At 34.5% G+C, this 16256-nt stretch overlaps 3 protein-coding genes across 10 annotated transcripts; 1 reads left to right on the top strand and 2 right to left on the bottom strand.

The window, feature by feature from the left end:
- Positions 1-68: 68 nt before the first annotated feature.
- LOC108324927 (tRNA(His) guanylyltransferase 1) lies at positions 69-2395 on the bottom strand. Of its 2 annotated transcripts, none has more exons than XM_052874005.1 (2): positions 2257-2395; positions 69-1941 (listed from the first exon to the last, which is right to left on the bottom strand). In XM_052874005.1, exon 2 carries the CDS (start codon positions 1683-1685, stop codon positions 150-152), a length of 1536 nt encoding a protein of 511 aa, XP_052729965.1. In that variant the 5' UTR covers positions 1686-1941; positions 2257-2395; the 3' UTR covers positions 69-149. The 2 variants fall into 2 exon arrangements, with proteins under 2 accessions (XP_052729965.1, XP_052729966.1); XM_052874006.1 differs by having other exon boundaries at positions 2184-2324.
- Positions 2242-14391, top strand: LOC108324269 (uncharacterized). Of its 7 annotated transcripts, XM_052874002.1 has the most exons (21): positions 2242-2346; positions 2719-2807; positions 2899-3076; positions 3149-3296; positions 3381-3517; positions 3843-3946; positions 4080-4175; positions 4679-4772; positions 5600-5720; positions 5801-6000; positions 6522-6613; positions 6884-6939; positions 7133-7186; positions 7914-8003; positions 8082-8181; positions 9524-9625; positions 9711-9783; positions 11124-11287; positions 11694-11736; positions 11819-11896; positions 11989-14391. In XM_052874002.1, exons 2-20 carry the CDS (start codon positions 2775-2777, stop codon positions 11872-11874), a joined length of 1941 nt encoding a protein of 646 aa, XP_052729962.1. In that variant the 5' UTR covers positions 2242-2346; positions 2719-2774; the 3' UTR covers positions 11875-11896; positions 11989-14391. The 7 variants fall into 7 exon arrangements, 5 of the variants coding, with proteins under 5 accessions (XP_052729962.1, XP_052729960.1, XP_052729964.1 ...); XM_052874000.1 differs by lacking the exons at positions 2242-2346; positions 7133-7186 and having other exon boundaries at positions 2544-2807; XM_052874001.1 differs by lacking the exons at positions 2242-2346; positions 2719-2807 and having other exon boundaries at positions 2917-3039.
- Positions 12909-14413, bottom strand: LOC108324897 (CBL-interacting serine/threonine-protein kinase 7). The gene has a single exon (XM_017557838.2). The coding sequence runs from the start codon at positions 14361-14363 to the stop codon at positions 13095-13097; it is 1269 nt and encodes a 422-aa protein (XP_017413327.1). The 5' UTR covers positions 14364-14413; the 3' UTR covers positions 12909-13094.
- Positions 14414-16256: the final 1843 nt, after the last annotated feature.

Raw genomic sequence — 16256 nt, 5'->3', positions numbered from 1 at the left:
AAATATATATAGCAGTTTCTGATTTCAAGCAAATTAAATGAGAAAATATAAATATAAAACCTAGAACGTGAAACAAAACCAGTAAAAATTTCCATCAACAATAAATAAAGTAAAAATTTAATTTGGAGACTCAATGGCTACACATGCAGCTATTCGTCAAGGATGTTTAGGTGTTCCAACCAAAAGGTTGGTCCAATAATGTCAACATGTTCTACAATGACCTTTCCTTTACTTTCAAAAGAGTTACCATTCTCCTCGTGAGTTGGAACAGTGTCTACTTTGTCCCTATAAACTGAGGATCCTTGTCGGAACATGACTGGTAATTTATTGTAGTCAATAGCCAATTCTTCAATTTTCTTTTGCAACTGACCACCCTTTAAACTATTCTGAGCTTCCCTTTTGCTTTTTCCAGATGCAACTAGCTTCCAGAAACAAGAGTTATATTGATTGTTGATGTGGCAATCCACCTGTCTCCATGAAAGGTAGTCCCTTAGAATCTCAGTAGATGGATAGCACACTGCTCGCCCATCAAAGGAAGGAGGGTATTTTAACTCGCTTTGTGGGAAGAACTCATTCCATCTCATCACATAAGTGGATGTGAAGAAAGACACAATTGCTGAAACCATTTTATTAGCTCTCCTTTGGTAAAGATTACAGGTTTTCTTAATAATAAAACTGTACTCATCACTAACCCCATAGGCAAAGACTATATCCTCCCAAAACTTTTCTAAGACAGCAACTGCACACAAATTCATCAGGTTAAGGGCCCTATCATCATTTGGCTTCACAAATTCATGTACCTCAGAAAATCTGTGGAAGTGGCATCCATCTATTCGAACTACAATCCATGTAGATGGCATCAATTTGCTATCAAACTCAAAGGATCTCACATACTCTGGAGTCACATTGTTAATCTCTTCAATAAAACCACCAAGTTCCTTCAAAAGAACAATATGCTCATTCCAAAATCTCTTACCAGCTATTTTCTTGGAATGCACAGGGATTATCTTCCGTCTGTGCCTTTTAATTGGAGCACCGTTATCTGTGTATTTCACAACATCCTCTACCACTGTCTTCAGAAGACAAGAACCTTGTCGGAATATTGGCTCTAGTGTATTATAATTGACATTGAACTCATCGAATAAAAGATTGTTTAGATCACTTTTGTCAAAACCCTTGATAAAATCCCATGCTTCCTTCTCATTCATTCCACGTTCAACAAGACGCCAAAGGCATTGTTCATGTTGATTACTCAAATGACAAATAGTCTGCCGCCACAAAAGATAAGCTTGAAGGGCTTCTGTGGACGCACAAGGTATGACTCGCCCATGGACGGAAGGAGGACTTTGCAGTTCCTTGTGCGGAAAGAATTCACCCCATTTTCTCACAAAAACAGAGGAGAAAAATGAAGTAATGATGGATAACACTTTGCTAACACGCCTTTCATAAAACTTGGAGGTCTTCTTCAATACAAAAGTATACTCGTCGCTAAATCCATATGCAAAGACTACATCTGCATACTCTTCAAGAATTTCAACAGCACAAGAGTTCATCAGCTTCAACGTGTTTAGATCATAAGGTTTATGAAGGCTACAGGCATTGATCCAAACAAGGATGATATTGGGAAACATGACCTCGTCTTCAACTTCAAAACACTTGACATACTCATATTTGCTGTTTGCCATTTTACTTGCAAAAGTTTACAAATGTATCGCTTTTTCTTCTCACATAAAACAACAACTACCACATGCTTGCTGGCTTTGCCCTTGTGCACAGAAGTGACAACCAACAGCCAACTCACTATTATTCATAAAATCAATGTCAATTATTTCAAAGCAAAACTTCAATCTTCCCCCACTAATCACTTCAAATAGGACTTGCAAATCCCGTGTTAAAATCAATATGCTGGCTACCGTAACTAAAGCTTCCAAGGTAGGAGAACTACAAAACAATGCAATTTGTGATTAGTTTCGGAAAACAATATAAACAGCTTATAAATTTCAAGTGTTCGTATTTGACCAAAAATATGATAAAGCCACCAACTGACACATTACATGAATATGTGCAAAGTGTTCTTAGGAAATTGGGAAGTTAAACACGCAAAGAAATGAGATCACAAAGGGTGGAGTTTACAAGAATATCCAAAGAGAGTGAATTATTGTATTCACGTTAACAAAAGATACCTTTTGAACTTTTATCTCTTCTCTTTTTCAACTTTTTTTAGTGGTTTGGTATCGGAGAGTGAAGAAAACTCACAGATTAGGGAATTAGGGTTCCACTCTTGTTCTGCTCGCCGTCGCCGTCGTCGCCTACGGCAGTTTGGGGGTAGAAGCTACGCGAGGTTGGGTAGGGTTACGCTGCGGAAGACTGAATTTTATGGTGGTGTTGTGTTGCCTTCAGGAAAAATGATTTTTTTAATTGAATTTTACAATTAAGAATTAGGTGTTTCGATTTCAAATTTTAATTAGAAATTATTACCTTTTATTTTATATATATATATATATATATATATATATATATATATTGAATAATATTTTCTACTTAATTTTAATTTCGTTTTACTCTCATTCTCTAGTGCTTTCTTCTTTCTTCTCTACTAATCTCCCCTGCGTTTTTCCGGAAGTTCACCATCGCTTCCCTGTTCCCGCTAGGTAGCTTTCTAGGTGGACTTCAATTTGTGACTTGCTCCGTAATAACAGTTATTACGGTTTGATTTAGGTGAAAATCGTTTGAATCTCCTAATAACAATTACCGAACCAACGTCTGAGGAGAAGATGAGTGCGGAACCTTCCATTGAACCTGAACAGGTACTTCCTACACCACTTTCATCTATGCATTTTCCGTTGTTTCTCTCTGTTTTCTGAATATATAAATTGTGAATGGTGTTCATGAATGAAGGGAACTCAGAGTCCCAACCTGGAGGACTGCTTGAAACTGCTGAAAGGAGAGCGAGACGAACAGCGTCTTGCTGGCCTACTTCTCGTCACCAAGTTCTGCAAAGCTGAGGATCACTCCTCTCTTCGGAGAGTGTATGATGCGGTTGGCCCTCGCTTTCTGTATCGCCTTCTTAGAACTGGTACTTACTTTTTTCTTGCTCCTTCTTTATTCATTTCTAATGTGTTTTTCACGTTTTTTTTTTTTTAATTAGGTATGGGAAGTGGCTTCAATGAGAATCGCGATGCATATTTAAGCCTATCTATCACTGTTCTTGCTGCATTTTGTCGCGTTCCAGATATAGCTTCTTCGGAGGACATGGTTTTGAATATTTCACTTGTGTTAGAAGTAATATCCACCCAGTAATGATCTACACTTGCTTTCATACACCTTATTTTTGCCTTCAGCTAGTCCTTTTTTTGTTTATTTTTTAATCTCTTGTTAAGGTCTGGCTCGTCTGTTCTTCAAGAATGCTATGAGTTTTTGTACTTGGTGTCAGCTGCTTCTGGAAATGGAATCACGAGATTTTGTGAATCTGAAGGCATCAAGATATTAGCTTCTCAAATGAGTGCTTTGCAAGACGGTAAGATTTTATTGTCTGCTGGTAATGCTTGCTTTCACACCGTACTGAAAAGTAAGGGACTGAGTGAAACCATTGGCAGTTAGGAATGCTTGCTTTCACACTAAAACAGTATGCACAAAAGTTAGGAATGAAATTTATTGGTAAACAAGGCTGTACTATTCATGTATCTGTGTTTGAGCTCTGTAACTGATATCAACAAGATATTGGTCCAGAATAATTAGGCACGGGTTTAAAACTAGTTCTTATTTGTAAAAACCACATTTTTAGTGTGTATATAACACATCTACTAACATGGGAATTATAAACATATGCTCCTAATTTGCAGGTTCACATTTGATGGAATTATCTTTCAAACTTCTGCAATTGATTCTGGGTAGGATGTCCTTTGAAATATTCCAGAATAATGACTTATCTGACATTTCAGTTATTGTAAGTGTGTTTCTATAATATTTCTATTTGGTACTTAATTTGTTTTCATTTTTATTAACTAATCTTGCATCATGGTAAATAAACATATATAATGTCTTTGGTGAAGCAATATTTTTGACACGTTCCTCTACAGGTGGCAGCAATAGCAAGGCAATTTGCTGTCTTGCACAATTCCTTGAAATTTGAAGCTCTCCACTTGCTGAATGCCATTCTTACCTCAAAAGATTCTGTATGTGATCTTGTCTTACTTTGTTTTCCTTCTGGCGTGGTTTTATGGCATAATGATATTCTAGTATACATGAAGATAAAATCTACTTAAATTCATATGGCCCTGGAATTTGGTTTATTTAGAGTTCTTTCTTTCCTGATATTTTATCAAGTTACTTCTAGATCAGAAATTAGGTGCTGTTCTCCATATTCTAGTCATTCCTCTGCAGTGTAAATGAAGGGCATTTCTTGTTGAAGAATTTGGTTCATAATATATAACGTTTTCACATAAAGGGTCTATTTTGAATTGATGGTTTATGCACCTTAGGAGACCGATATGTCCAACCTACCTTGTGGATGACCACAATTTTATAAATTGAACTGATTTATTGAATTTTTTTCATGACCTTCTTGGATTGAAATCTATATACTTTGAGCATAATAAGATATCTATTTTTATAACTTATGTATGTGCAACTTAATTCATTTACCTTGCAACTGACTACAAGCAATCCACGTTTTCAGACACAACTTCGTAATGCCCTGCGATTACATCCTCAAGATAGCTGGTCAACCAATATCCACACTGGTATAATAGCTGTTCTGCAGAACCGTGTTGGTATGTTGAGACAATTTACTTAATTATGTGCACAGTACATTTTACCTGTTGTTTCAGTTTCTCTTGATGCATTCTTTCATTTGGTACTTTAAACTTGTAATTTTAGCAATTTTCCCTCAGCTGATAAAAATAATGAGATGGAATGTATGTAGCGAGAATGAACTCTGAGTATAGAAAACTCTATGGACTGGGGAATTAAAATTTAAGGAATGATTCCCTGTGTTCAAGGATAAGAGTAACAGAGATGAGAGACTGAGAAAAAAAAATATTTTGATGGTAATCTGTCTATTGCAAAACGTAACTAGCACATATATGCATTGGTTGGTTACACTCGCACAGAGGAAATGAAAGGCTGTAATCAACCTCCTCAGTTCCCTATTTCAATAATTGTTCATTGCCACATCAACAAATCACGTTAAAAGGAAAAAAATCCAAATAAAAGTGCTAACATATGAAGCTATAAAGTATGAATGAAAAAATAAATGCAAGTTACAGTATTTATAAATGCACCATATAAATGCTGTAACAAATTACATACTTGTTTGATCTTGCATACTGAAAGGTTTAAAGATAGCAGGCTATGTTGTGGCAAGAAACTGAACACTTTATGGACTAATTCCTGTTCTCTAGTCTGGAGAGTTAGTTTTAATTAGGTGGTTGGTTTGAAGGAAAGGTTGTGGATGGAAGGACACTTCCTCTTTGCACTTTCATATGGTTAATCTGAAGTTTTATATTAGATGTTCTTATCTTACTGTACTGCATTATGGTTTTTTAAGACAATAAAACACTAAGCTGTATGAATTGGTTGATTTATTATTCATGTACAGCTCCTGCTGAAAGGTTGCAGGCTCTCATTTTAGCCGAGTCTATGGTTTCCATGCATGGAGAGGATTGGTTGGTTAGCCAAGTAAACACAAATGATGCACGAGATCCAGCTTCAGCTAACATGTAAGTTGTGCTTGCTAATAATTTTTTTATTCATCTGCATTGAGTGTCTTGGTTTATTTTCTCACCCCTTCCCATTTTAGGTGCCTTTTGCTTGTCTTGGAGCAGTCAAGGGTCGAAATTGCTGTTCTACTGAATGAGCTGGCATATTTGAAATATGAAGCGCCTCAGGATACTTCAGCTACTGCTGAAGCAATTTTTACGAAGCAACATAATGTGGCTGTTGCTTACTCTTTGGTTGAGAAGATAATAAAATTAATATCAAATGTTGAGGAAAATGATGGTATATTCAAAGAAACCCAATTCACTCAGCCTTTAAATTCTGTTTCATCACAAACGTTAATTTGAATACACACACAGAGACGTACGTATGTATGTATAAAAGATAAATTTGGGCTGGAGGGGTTCTTCTCAATTCTATTATCTGTTAAATGTGAAGATTAGAGTGTCTAGTATTTTCAGCAGCATTTTTAGAACGTATATGGGTGAGAATATGAATACATGGCTTTTAATTACATTTCAAATGATACTAAAAGGTTTCAACATAATGTAATTTTTAATCATGCTGGTTAGTTGTTTGTACTCCCATATAGTGAACTAGTATTGTCAATTGTAAACTATATGGATATGGATACCATTTGGAAATTCGGATTTTATTTCTATTGTGATTTTGATTACTTGGTAATGTGATACTTGTCTCACATTTTGAAACCGGTGCTGCTGACACTTTTGGAAACATGTCTCTGTGGTTAAGTTCTTGTTAATTGAGTATAATGCATCTTCATCGTACTCTTTCTTTTACAGGAAACCTCCTAGATGAAGGCACACTAACAAAGCTGATTCTCCAGCTTAACGAGACAATTGCTGTTGTACTAGAGTATTTGGAAGATGCAAAGGTAAGGCTGATGTTTAATTGCTTAATGTAATTTTAATTATTAGTGTTCAGAGTCATTGTTGGTGGCAACTGTAGTATAAATACTTGGGTAACCAGAGACTCATTATCTTTTATACAATTCATTTTCATTATACCAGTTGTTTTTCTCTTTAACATACTTTGTACTGCATTCTGAAATATATACAGTTCATCTCATTATAGTATTATTCTCTCCTACTCTCTTTATCTTGTTTACAAACTTATAGCAAATTATAATTATGAAATCATACAGGAACATGGGCAAAAGAAAGGGGATGATTTACTTGCTTCAGTGCGAATTATTGGGAGGTATGTTTTACTGTTACTTTCTTTTGAATTATGTTTACTTTGACTCTTGATGGATTAACAATGATTTATGTCAAATCATATATGGAAGACATCTTTCATATATTGGTGTGGCATTTGTTATGTAAAAGTTTTAACAATGATAGACCTTCTTAATCTGTATATTATTCATGCTTTCACTGTCATATCATTGCAGTGTGTTAAGAAGTGATTTTAAGCCTAATTCAACCCTCCAAAACCAGCCTATAAGGTGAGATTTGTACCCATTTATATACTATGAAATCATCTTATCTCTAATTGACGTAAGATTTCCAACACACCTCCTTCATGTCAAGGTATATACATTTCGAGCGTGAAACTAGATATTGATGGATGGTCTAATAACAGTCAAATAACAGGTGGCACAATAGGCGCAACAAACAACAAATCTCGTTAGCACAAACTCTAACTTATGATTCTCTAATCCTATGTTAAGAGATGGACTTTAAGCTTAACTCAACCTTATAAGCCAATTTTGTAAGGTTTAGTTAGGTTTAAAGTCTACTTCTTAACATGGTATCAGAGTCATGAGTTAGAGTCTATCCTAGAGAGATTTATTATTTGTTGGGTCTATCATGTTACTTGCTACCGTCGTTATTAGACCACTCATTAATATTTAGTCTCACATTCGAGATATATATTTTTTGTGACGGGTGTGTTTGGAGATTCCACATCAACTAAAAATAAGACGATTTCATATTATATAAGTGGATTCAAGTCTCACATTATAAGCCGGTTTTGTAAGGTTGAGTTAGATTTATAGTCCACCTTTTAACACAATGTATGTGTAGTATCAGGAAAGAAACATGCAGATTTAATTTATTTTCTAGAAGCAAATTGCAATTGTATACATCATCTTAAACTAATTTAGATAGTTGTTTCATCAATTTTCACATTGTTCCTTCATCTTATGCTAATTTGGATAGTTTTTGTTTCAGCTATCTTGCAGAAGCACCCCTAGCATGCAAGGAGAAGGTTCAAGATCTTTTAGGGTATATGCTTTCCATTGAAGGTGAAGATGAACAAAGGTATCTTCAAAGATAATTATGGGCAAAAGAAAATTCCTTTATCGTGGAGCATTTGCATAATTTAATTCTATGTTCCAGGCCCTTCTACTCTGTTTGCTTTCTTCTACCTATGCTGTCTCAAATTACTATGAAGATTGAAGGATGCAAAGCTTTGGCTTCATGCAAAGGACTTGAGGCTGTGAGTTACTTTTTGGTTCCAATACTTGTATTTTTAAATTTAAAATTTCCATTTATCCTTCCTCTTTTTTTAATGTTCGCTTATTAATGCATTTCCTTAAAGGTTAATCCTTACAAGTAAATCAAGAGTCTAACGATTGCTTGATTGATGTGTAGTTCATTTTGATATTCTCACATGGCTTTCACATTTATTGCTGTTAAAGATATAGTTTGATTACATCAAACAGGGGAATATCTTAGAAAATATTTCTCATTATTATTTATTGATTTTGTTCCTTATTATTGTATTTCTTCTTTATTATAATAAGACTACTCAAATGCACATAAGATGCTCGGTTACGAATAATTTTTTTAACGATATCAGAGTGGTACCATCCTCGTCAACATGCTTTGCCACTATTCCACTGCTAAGTTCCCTTAAACAAAAAAATTGAAACTCTAATTAGTCACCTCTTCTGTTGTATCTGATTATATTTGTCGCTCTGTGTCATTCACTTGCTTTGTCACTTTGATTTGTAGTTGTTGTCGTTCATTGACTGTCATTCTGACTTCTTTATTTTCATCTTGGCTAAACAATAACCTCGGGAACATTTTTGCTCTCTGACAATTGCAGCTTTCTTTGAGCATTTTTGCTCTAGTAACCGCCATGCCTTGTGAGCATTTCTTCTCTTTGGCAGTCGTCATGTCTTCTGATCATATTTTTCTCCTCCTTAGCTGTCCTACTCTATGATCACTTTTGCTCTTGGCAGCTGTTACACCATCCAAGCATTTTCGGTTCACCGGTTGCATCCTTTGACCTCTAATGTGACCTTGCAATCAGAGCCACCACCCTTCTCGAGGGACCACTATGTTGCCTGACTAAAGGTCAACAACTGCTATGGGCTGCAAGTTCCTAAACACGTGATCTTTACACACTTGCACCCAACCAACGTGTGAAGCTTTGTCATTATAGACTTTGTTAGCTCTAGCAACCGACATGTTCACCAAGTTTATCAAGAAGTTTTGTGTTGATGACATTTGTAAGGAACTTGACTCATGATACATGTGCACTAGCTTGATGGAAAGCCTTCAAGATATGATTTAATTATATTAAATAGGGAAATATGATATAGTTTGATTACGTTAAGTAAGGAAATATCTTAGAAAATATTGCACATTATTAGTTATTGATATTGTTCCTTATTAACGTTTTTCTTCTGCATTAGAAATAAGAGTGCTCATGTGTGTACAAGATACATAGTTACAAGTAATCCCTTCAATTATTGCAATAACATCATTCAATAACAGTAGTAACAGAACAATTTTTATTGTCTGGCTGCTAAATATATTGTTTTTATTTGTAGGTTTTAGATTGCTTCAATAAGTTAGTTGGGTCAAATGCTTTTCTTGAGGACAATGGTTGCATTTTTTTGGCGTGTGATACAATAGTGAACCTACTATTGAAGGTGATTTTCTTATCATAGTGACCAGCCTTCTAATAATATATTGATTTTGCAAAATTTGACACGAGTATCACCTTTTTTACTGTAGAAAGACAAAATGCATATGATGTTGGATGAGTCTGCTATTGTTCGTCTTCTTAAAGCATTAGCTTATTGCTCAGGTACGATACTTGTCAGCAACCATTAAAATTAGTGTTTTCTCAAGCATATTTAAAATGTGCGAGAATAGCCTTGTACCTAAGTAGCATGTATGTATCTATTGAAGCAGGTGATTTCTGTTTCTCAGGCTTGACTACCCCAGTGCCTTGTACCTTACTGCTAAATTTCAGATCAGTTTTTGGTGTAAATGTGAGAGAGTAGCCTTAGGGTTTGAATCATGTACAAAATTCTTATAATCATCATACATGAGAATTTAAACTTAGTTGTGGGAGGATGTGATGTTTTGTCCAGAAATACAGTAAAACGAACATTTTTTTTCAGTTGTACTTTGCTGAAAAGCCAAAGTGAAGCAAAGTTTTTTCTTGAGACGATATAAACTAGGCATGTAATCTTGCTATGATCCACTAGCAAGATGTGACTTGAGTTCCACACTGGAGGTATTTGATTATACCTTTGAGCCCTCTGACTACAACGGCCAGCTCTTGTGTAGTGTGATTCACTAAAGGTTCTTATCAACTAGTATGAGAATTTTTTACCATGTCTCAGCTGCAAACAAGTAGTTCAAGTGGTGATACCAACATTGCTGTGCTCGCTTGTAACTAATCAAAAGGAACACAACTTGCCCGCTAGGGTGTGGGAGCTGCAGAGCATGGTGGGATTCAATGATATATGGAACATAAGTTACATGTATTCAATGATATATGGAACATAAGTTACATGTTGGAAGTATGAGATTTTAGTGAGATTTATGAGATTTTAGTCTCCAACTACAGTTGTTAATTTTTGTGTGATAGTAATCTTGTATTGTTTAATAAAACCGTGTAACTGAGTTTATCTTGTATTCTTCAATATTATATCTTTTTGGGTGATATGGAATGGAATGAACAATGAGTGAAACCCTTAACATCAAAACTAGTATTTTATCATCAATGAATGTGAGAGAAGGTAATTTTTTGTAATTAGATCTCACAGTGGAGAAAAAAAGATAAAATTCTTACGGAGGGAATTGTTCAGTCATGCTGAGATACTATAATCAAATCTCCAAAGGGAAGGCAAGTATTCTTGAACAGGATCTTGCCACGCTTGGGCCAGTGTTTATTATGTTATGTGTGACAGGGCCCCATGAGAGAATTATGACTTCCAAAATTATAAAATCCTAGTAAATTAGATGGAATGCTTAGAAACATTTCACCATGGAAATTTCATGTATGTTGCTGAGCGATCCTTTTACTGTTGACTGTATCTCTGACAAGTACCATTTATTTTTTTTACTTCATTTGATGAATTGACAGTATGAAGTAAAGCATGTATCTTAACTTAGTTGTTGAAACATGGTTTGTAGATAACACTGATGAAATGTCTAGTATGATGATGGCTGCAAGCATCTGTGCACTGGTTTTTGAGTATACATCAGAAGAGGCTCTTTTGAATCGACCTGATTTCAACTATAGCACTCTTCGCACTCTTTATCTGCTCATTGCAAGATGTCTGACTTCATCAGAACAGGTGCATTGCCCTTTCATTGTTAATTGTTAATTTGTCTAAAGTTGCATTGTTTATTTAGAAAATACTGTTGCAGCTGAACTACTTTGTAAAGAATTAGGCAAAAGTAATTCTATTTATGCCCTATATACGTTTATGTTCAATGATCTCAATAATGTGTCTTTCCACGCCAAATAGAACAGTTGTGTAACAATCTTTGTTGAATAGTATCCTTTAAGTTTTGAAAATCCTTGGTCTCTCTTTCTGTCTTTATTTTTTTGTTATATGATTTGATTATGATAAAGATATGATTTGAATCCATATACATAGTACATATACATCTCATGCATTGATTTTGATATCAAGTGTTGTCAAATCTACGAGTTATGGTTCGGTTCCGTGCTAACACCTGATTGGTTATCTGTTGCAGGGTACTAAAGAGGATATGGATCTTTCAGAAATTGTCTCATCTGGTGATTATGTTTACTGTAATGCTAGTTATTAGAGCACCAAAGGCTTTTGAGGTCCTTGCATTTTCTAACTCTTGTTCTGCAGGCTTCTCTCGATGGGCTCATCGATACCCCCGTATCAGAGAGGCTGTCAAGACGTGATTTTGATCCTCTTATCTGGAAGGTACCATTACTAAATTCACTCTCTCAAATATTTAATTCATGAAAATCTTTTACACTACTTTCTGACTGCTTGTTACAACATTAAATTACCAGGTATTCATTGTTAAAGTGAAGTGATGTGCCAATACATGCAATTGGAAGAAGGGCTAATTGATTTGTCATAAATATTAACAGATTTATTTATTAGAGATAAAAGGTAATATGTTAGACTTTTTCTAATTTATTTTTCATAAATAGTTAAGTGCATGAAAATCCAAAGTGTTTATCTTTTTTCTTATAGCGGTATATCTCTTTTGCTTGTGTTACACCATGATGATCGGCTGAGTTTTTTTTCATAGAGAAATATTCTCATATTAATTTTTTAAAAATAAAGGAGAAAGAGAAAAGTAAACTGAAACGAATGTTTTTCTCAAAACAGGGTCAGTGAGGGGTGCATGATTGGTTATACTCGTAAAAATTTGTATTTATTCTGTACTTTATTTGTATTTTAGTTTTATTGTAAATATTATATTATAAAGATTAAATGTTAAAAGGAAATAGGTTTTCAATAACTAATATAGAAATAATATAACTGTTAATTAGTTATATATAATTAAAATTCCATAATACTTACCATGTATACCATAAAAACTTGATTTGATGATGCGCGATTTCAGGTGGAAAAAAAACTGTTAAATAAAGATTGTGATAAAAAATAAAAAATAAATTGAGATTATTTAGTTATGTTTCAATAATTTTAAAATAAAAAAATATATAAAATGTAATAATATATATTACTTATGTTCGTACCCAATTTTTTAAAAATTTACTATTATATAGACCATATGTCGGTATAATTGATATTCTATAATAAAATGGATTAGGACAAGATCAGTGTCGGTGGATTTTTAATCACAAAGCACTTTTTATAATTATATAGTTAAAGAGAAAGTAATTTTTACTTCTACCTTAATGAAAACTAGTAACATACAATCCATCAAACCGATTTCTAGCTGAACCAAAATGCTGTGTACTTAACAAAACTATGATTTTATTCAGAGTGATTTATTTATAAAATAACTTAATAAAAGTTAATGATATGCACATACTGAGAAAAGGCTGAGATGAAACTGTGCTACTGATTCTGCTTATGTACACAAGACTTCATCATTCTATAGTGCAAAACAGTAATAAAACAGAGTACTCTGCTGTTGGGAGAATTACTCATTGTGATGCCATGAGAGAACAACATCTTGAAGGCCAAGTTTCCAATCATCCCAATGAAGTTGGTCAAACTCCATAGCACCATCTACAACTTTAATAGCAACAAGGAGCAAGTCAGACACAATCTCAAACACCTCAACTGCCAAACCCACTTTCCCCTTTCCTAGCCCAATTACACCGTTCTTTCCAACCTCAATCCTAAACCCTAACCTCTCCCCAACCTCCTTCACCTTCGCCTCCACCGTTCCCACGCTCTTCTCCGAACTGAACCTCTTCTCCCTCCGCCTCCCCTTCTCCGACGTCGTTTCGAACAGCCCTCGCAAGTCCAACCCCGACGACATTGATATTATGTCAAAAGCGTTCATCCCCAATTTGTAACCGTCGCAGCACTTGTTATATAAATCAGACTCCACAACACTCTCCTCCAACACATTATAGCAAACATGCTTCTTATCCCTTAACCATCTGTTATCGAAAACTCTGTCAAGCGAAATTCGCGATTTAGGATTGGGGTCCAGCAATTGGTGGATGAGGCTGCGCGCGGATTTTGAGATCCACGCCGGGAATTGATAGTCGCGGCGGGATATTCGGCGGCACATGGCAGGAATGTTCGAATCGTCAAAGGGGAGCTGGCCGGCGAGAAGGTTGTAGAGAATGACACCGCAGGACCAAGCGTCGGCCTTGGAACCGTCGTAGCCGACGCGGCGTAGGACCTCCGGCGCAGTGAAGGCCGGCGTGCCACATGCGGTGTGGAGGAGGTTATCACGGAGGTGTTCCGGGAGTGCGGAGAGGCCGAAGTCAGAGACCTTAAGGTCGCCGGCGGCGTCGAGGAGGAGGTTCTGCGGCTTGAGGTCGCGGTGCGCGATGCCGTGGCGGTGGCAGAAGAGGAGCGCAGAGACGAGTTGGGAGAAATAGCGCCGCGCCCGAGACTCCGGGAGGCGGCCACACCGGGAGATCTTGGAGAAGAGCTCGCCGCCGCCGGCGTAGTCGACGACGAGGTAAATTTTGGTCTTCGTGGCGAGAACCTCGTGGATTTTGAGGATGTTTGGGTGGTTCTGGAGACGGCGCATAGCGTCGATCTCGCGCACAATGCGGGGTTCCATGGCGGCGTCGACCGTCTTGGACTTGTCGATGACCTTGACGGCCACCGTGGCGCCGTCGACGAGTGAGCGCGCCTGGTAGACCTTGGCGAAGTTGCCGCGGCCAAGGAATCGCGTGAGCTGGTACCTACCGAGGATGGTGCGTGGTGGCGGCGACGCTTCCATCTTGTGGAAATGAATCACCACGCCAACCAACTGTCACGGAGTGTGCTTCCATATATATACAATTTTTTCTTTTTCCTCATTCCCATTCTGCCCTTGCCTTTTGATCCAACGAAGGAAATAAATTATACAAGTTTAATTAATTAGAGTTTTTCTCAATTCTCTCAAACTTTTGAAAATATAAAAGCTCGTACATTCTTATGTATCTTTTTATCTTGTCATTTAATATTTATATTTAAAATTAATAAATATCAGATACCATCTCATATTAAAAGCGTAAAAATTGAAAAAGTAATAATATTACCTTCAATTTTAAAATGATATAATGAAAACAAATCTTTTAGAAAATTAGAGTATATTGAATATGCGACTTTTGTTCCTGAACAAATCGTAAATATCCCTTCCGGAATTGTGTGTATTGTTTTTGAACAAGAGAATTTTGATATATTTTTTTTATAATTCTTTTGTAGGTTTTAAATTTTTTAATTATTCGCATAAAATTAAATAACCTACTTATTTTTAATTATAATTATACTTTTTTTTTCAAAAGGTGATGATAAATATTAATTACTCTCTTCTAAATATAGTTCATATTACTAATTATTAAAGTATTTATGCAATATATAAAAGAAGGGTTTTACTTAGTTTGAAATGAACAAATTCATCTTCAATAATAATACATATTAATTGTTCGCTTCTTATTTCTGAAAGGGACCGTTATTTTTATTATAATATTATTGTATTATTATTTGTTTACTTTTGTCATAAACGTATTTTGACTTAAATAACATAAGTTTGTTTTATTTTATTCTATTTATTTATTTTTTGTAGTATGCTAATTATGTTTAATAATTGAAATCAATGAATTCGTCCACATCATAGGATATGATTGGAAAATCGTTTTAAGGGATAAAAAATACAGTATTTGTTGGGACACAATAAAGAGGATCTTGAGAATAAATTATTTATAGAAAAAGTGTAATTTGTGAATGAAGTATATAGTAGTAAATCATTATAAAATATAGTTCAAATATTAAGGTTGGAGAAAAAGAGAGAAATATTAGAGGGATTTTTTTTTTGAGTTTTCAATTTAAATATTTAATATTTTAAAAGAATTTACCAAAACAAGGTATTCTCTGCGAATGACAGTATTAACAAAAGTAGCCTAGGGGAGTTTTTCAAGTTATATATAATTTAAAATAGTAATATTTATTATATGGAGCAAAAAATACTTTAAAAATTTAATATTCTATTCGTTTTCACGCATAATTATTTATTTTAAACCAAATTATCATCATTTCAAAATTTGATTATATAGCTTTTTCATATATTTATCATTATAATCTTTTAGATTATATATTATTTATCCAAGTGAGAAAGAGACCACATAAATTATCTTACCTCTTTAAGTATATCAATAAAAGTGATTAGAGGAAACTATGTCATATCACTCAAATTACATATAAATCGTTGTTCAAATGACATACTAATTCAATGATTATTTTCATTGCATATATTTCTTTATGTGAAATTATTTTAAATTTTGCTCAATTGTAATAAAAACGTGTAATTGTTGATTATTGTTATAAATAGTTCACACGTTGTAGTTGTATAAGTAGAAATACTACTAAATAGATGATTTAGTGTGACCAAGTTAGGAATTTAATAACAATTTATATTTTACTAAAATGTTGAGTCAAATGGAAAAAAAGAAAATCAAATACTCATTATTGGTAGATGTTTCTAATATTATCTTGAAATAAAAGTCCTAATACATTTGTAATATCTACAAAAAGTTATATGCATTTAGTTCATGAATATATATATATATATATATATATATATATATATATATATATATATATATATATATTATTTTACATGTGTAATTTTAAT

The sequence above is a fragment of the Vigna angularis genome, chromosome 3 (assembly GCF_016808095.1).
Source record: "Vigna angularis cultivar LongXiaoDou No.4 chromosome 3, ASM1680809v1, whole genome shotgun sequence".
NCBI lineage: Eukaryota > Viridiplantae > Streptophyta > Magnoliopsida > Fabales > Fabaceae > Vigna > Vigna angularis.
The sequence above is the reverse complement of the archived record's forward strand: the minus strand, read 5'-3'. Positions and strand labels throughout refer to the sequence as shown.

Excerpts from the sequence above, each read along its gene's own strand:
- LOC108324927 (XM_052874005.1), bottom strand. The coding sequence starts at position 1,685 with ATGGCAAACAGCAAATATGAGTATGTCAAGTGTTTTGAAGTTGAAGAC.
- LOC108324269 (XM_052874002.1), top strand. The coding sequence starts at position 2,775 with ATGAGTGCGGAACCTTCCATTGAACCTGAACAG. Across the intron at positions 3,297-3,380 it reads TTAGAAGTAATATCCACCCA|GTCTGGCTCGTCTGTTCTTC; the intron begins GTAATGATCTAC and ends TCTCTTGTTAAG. Across the intron at positions 5,721-5,800 it reads GATCCAGCTTCAGCTAACAT|GTGCCTTTTGCTTGTCTTGG; the intron begins GTAAGTTGTGCT and ends TTCCCATTTTAG.
- LOC108324897 (XM_017557838.2), bottom strand. The coding sequence starts at position 14,363 with ATGGAAGCGTCGCCGCCACCACGCACCATCCTCGGTAGGTACCAGCTC.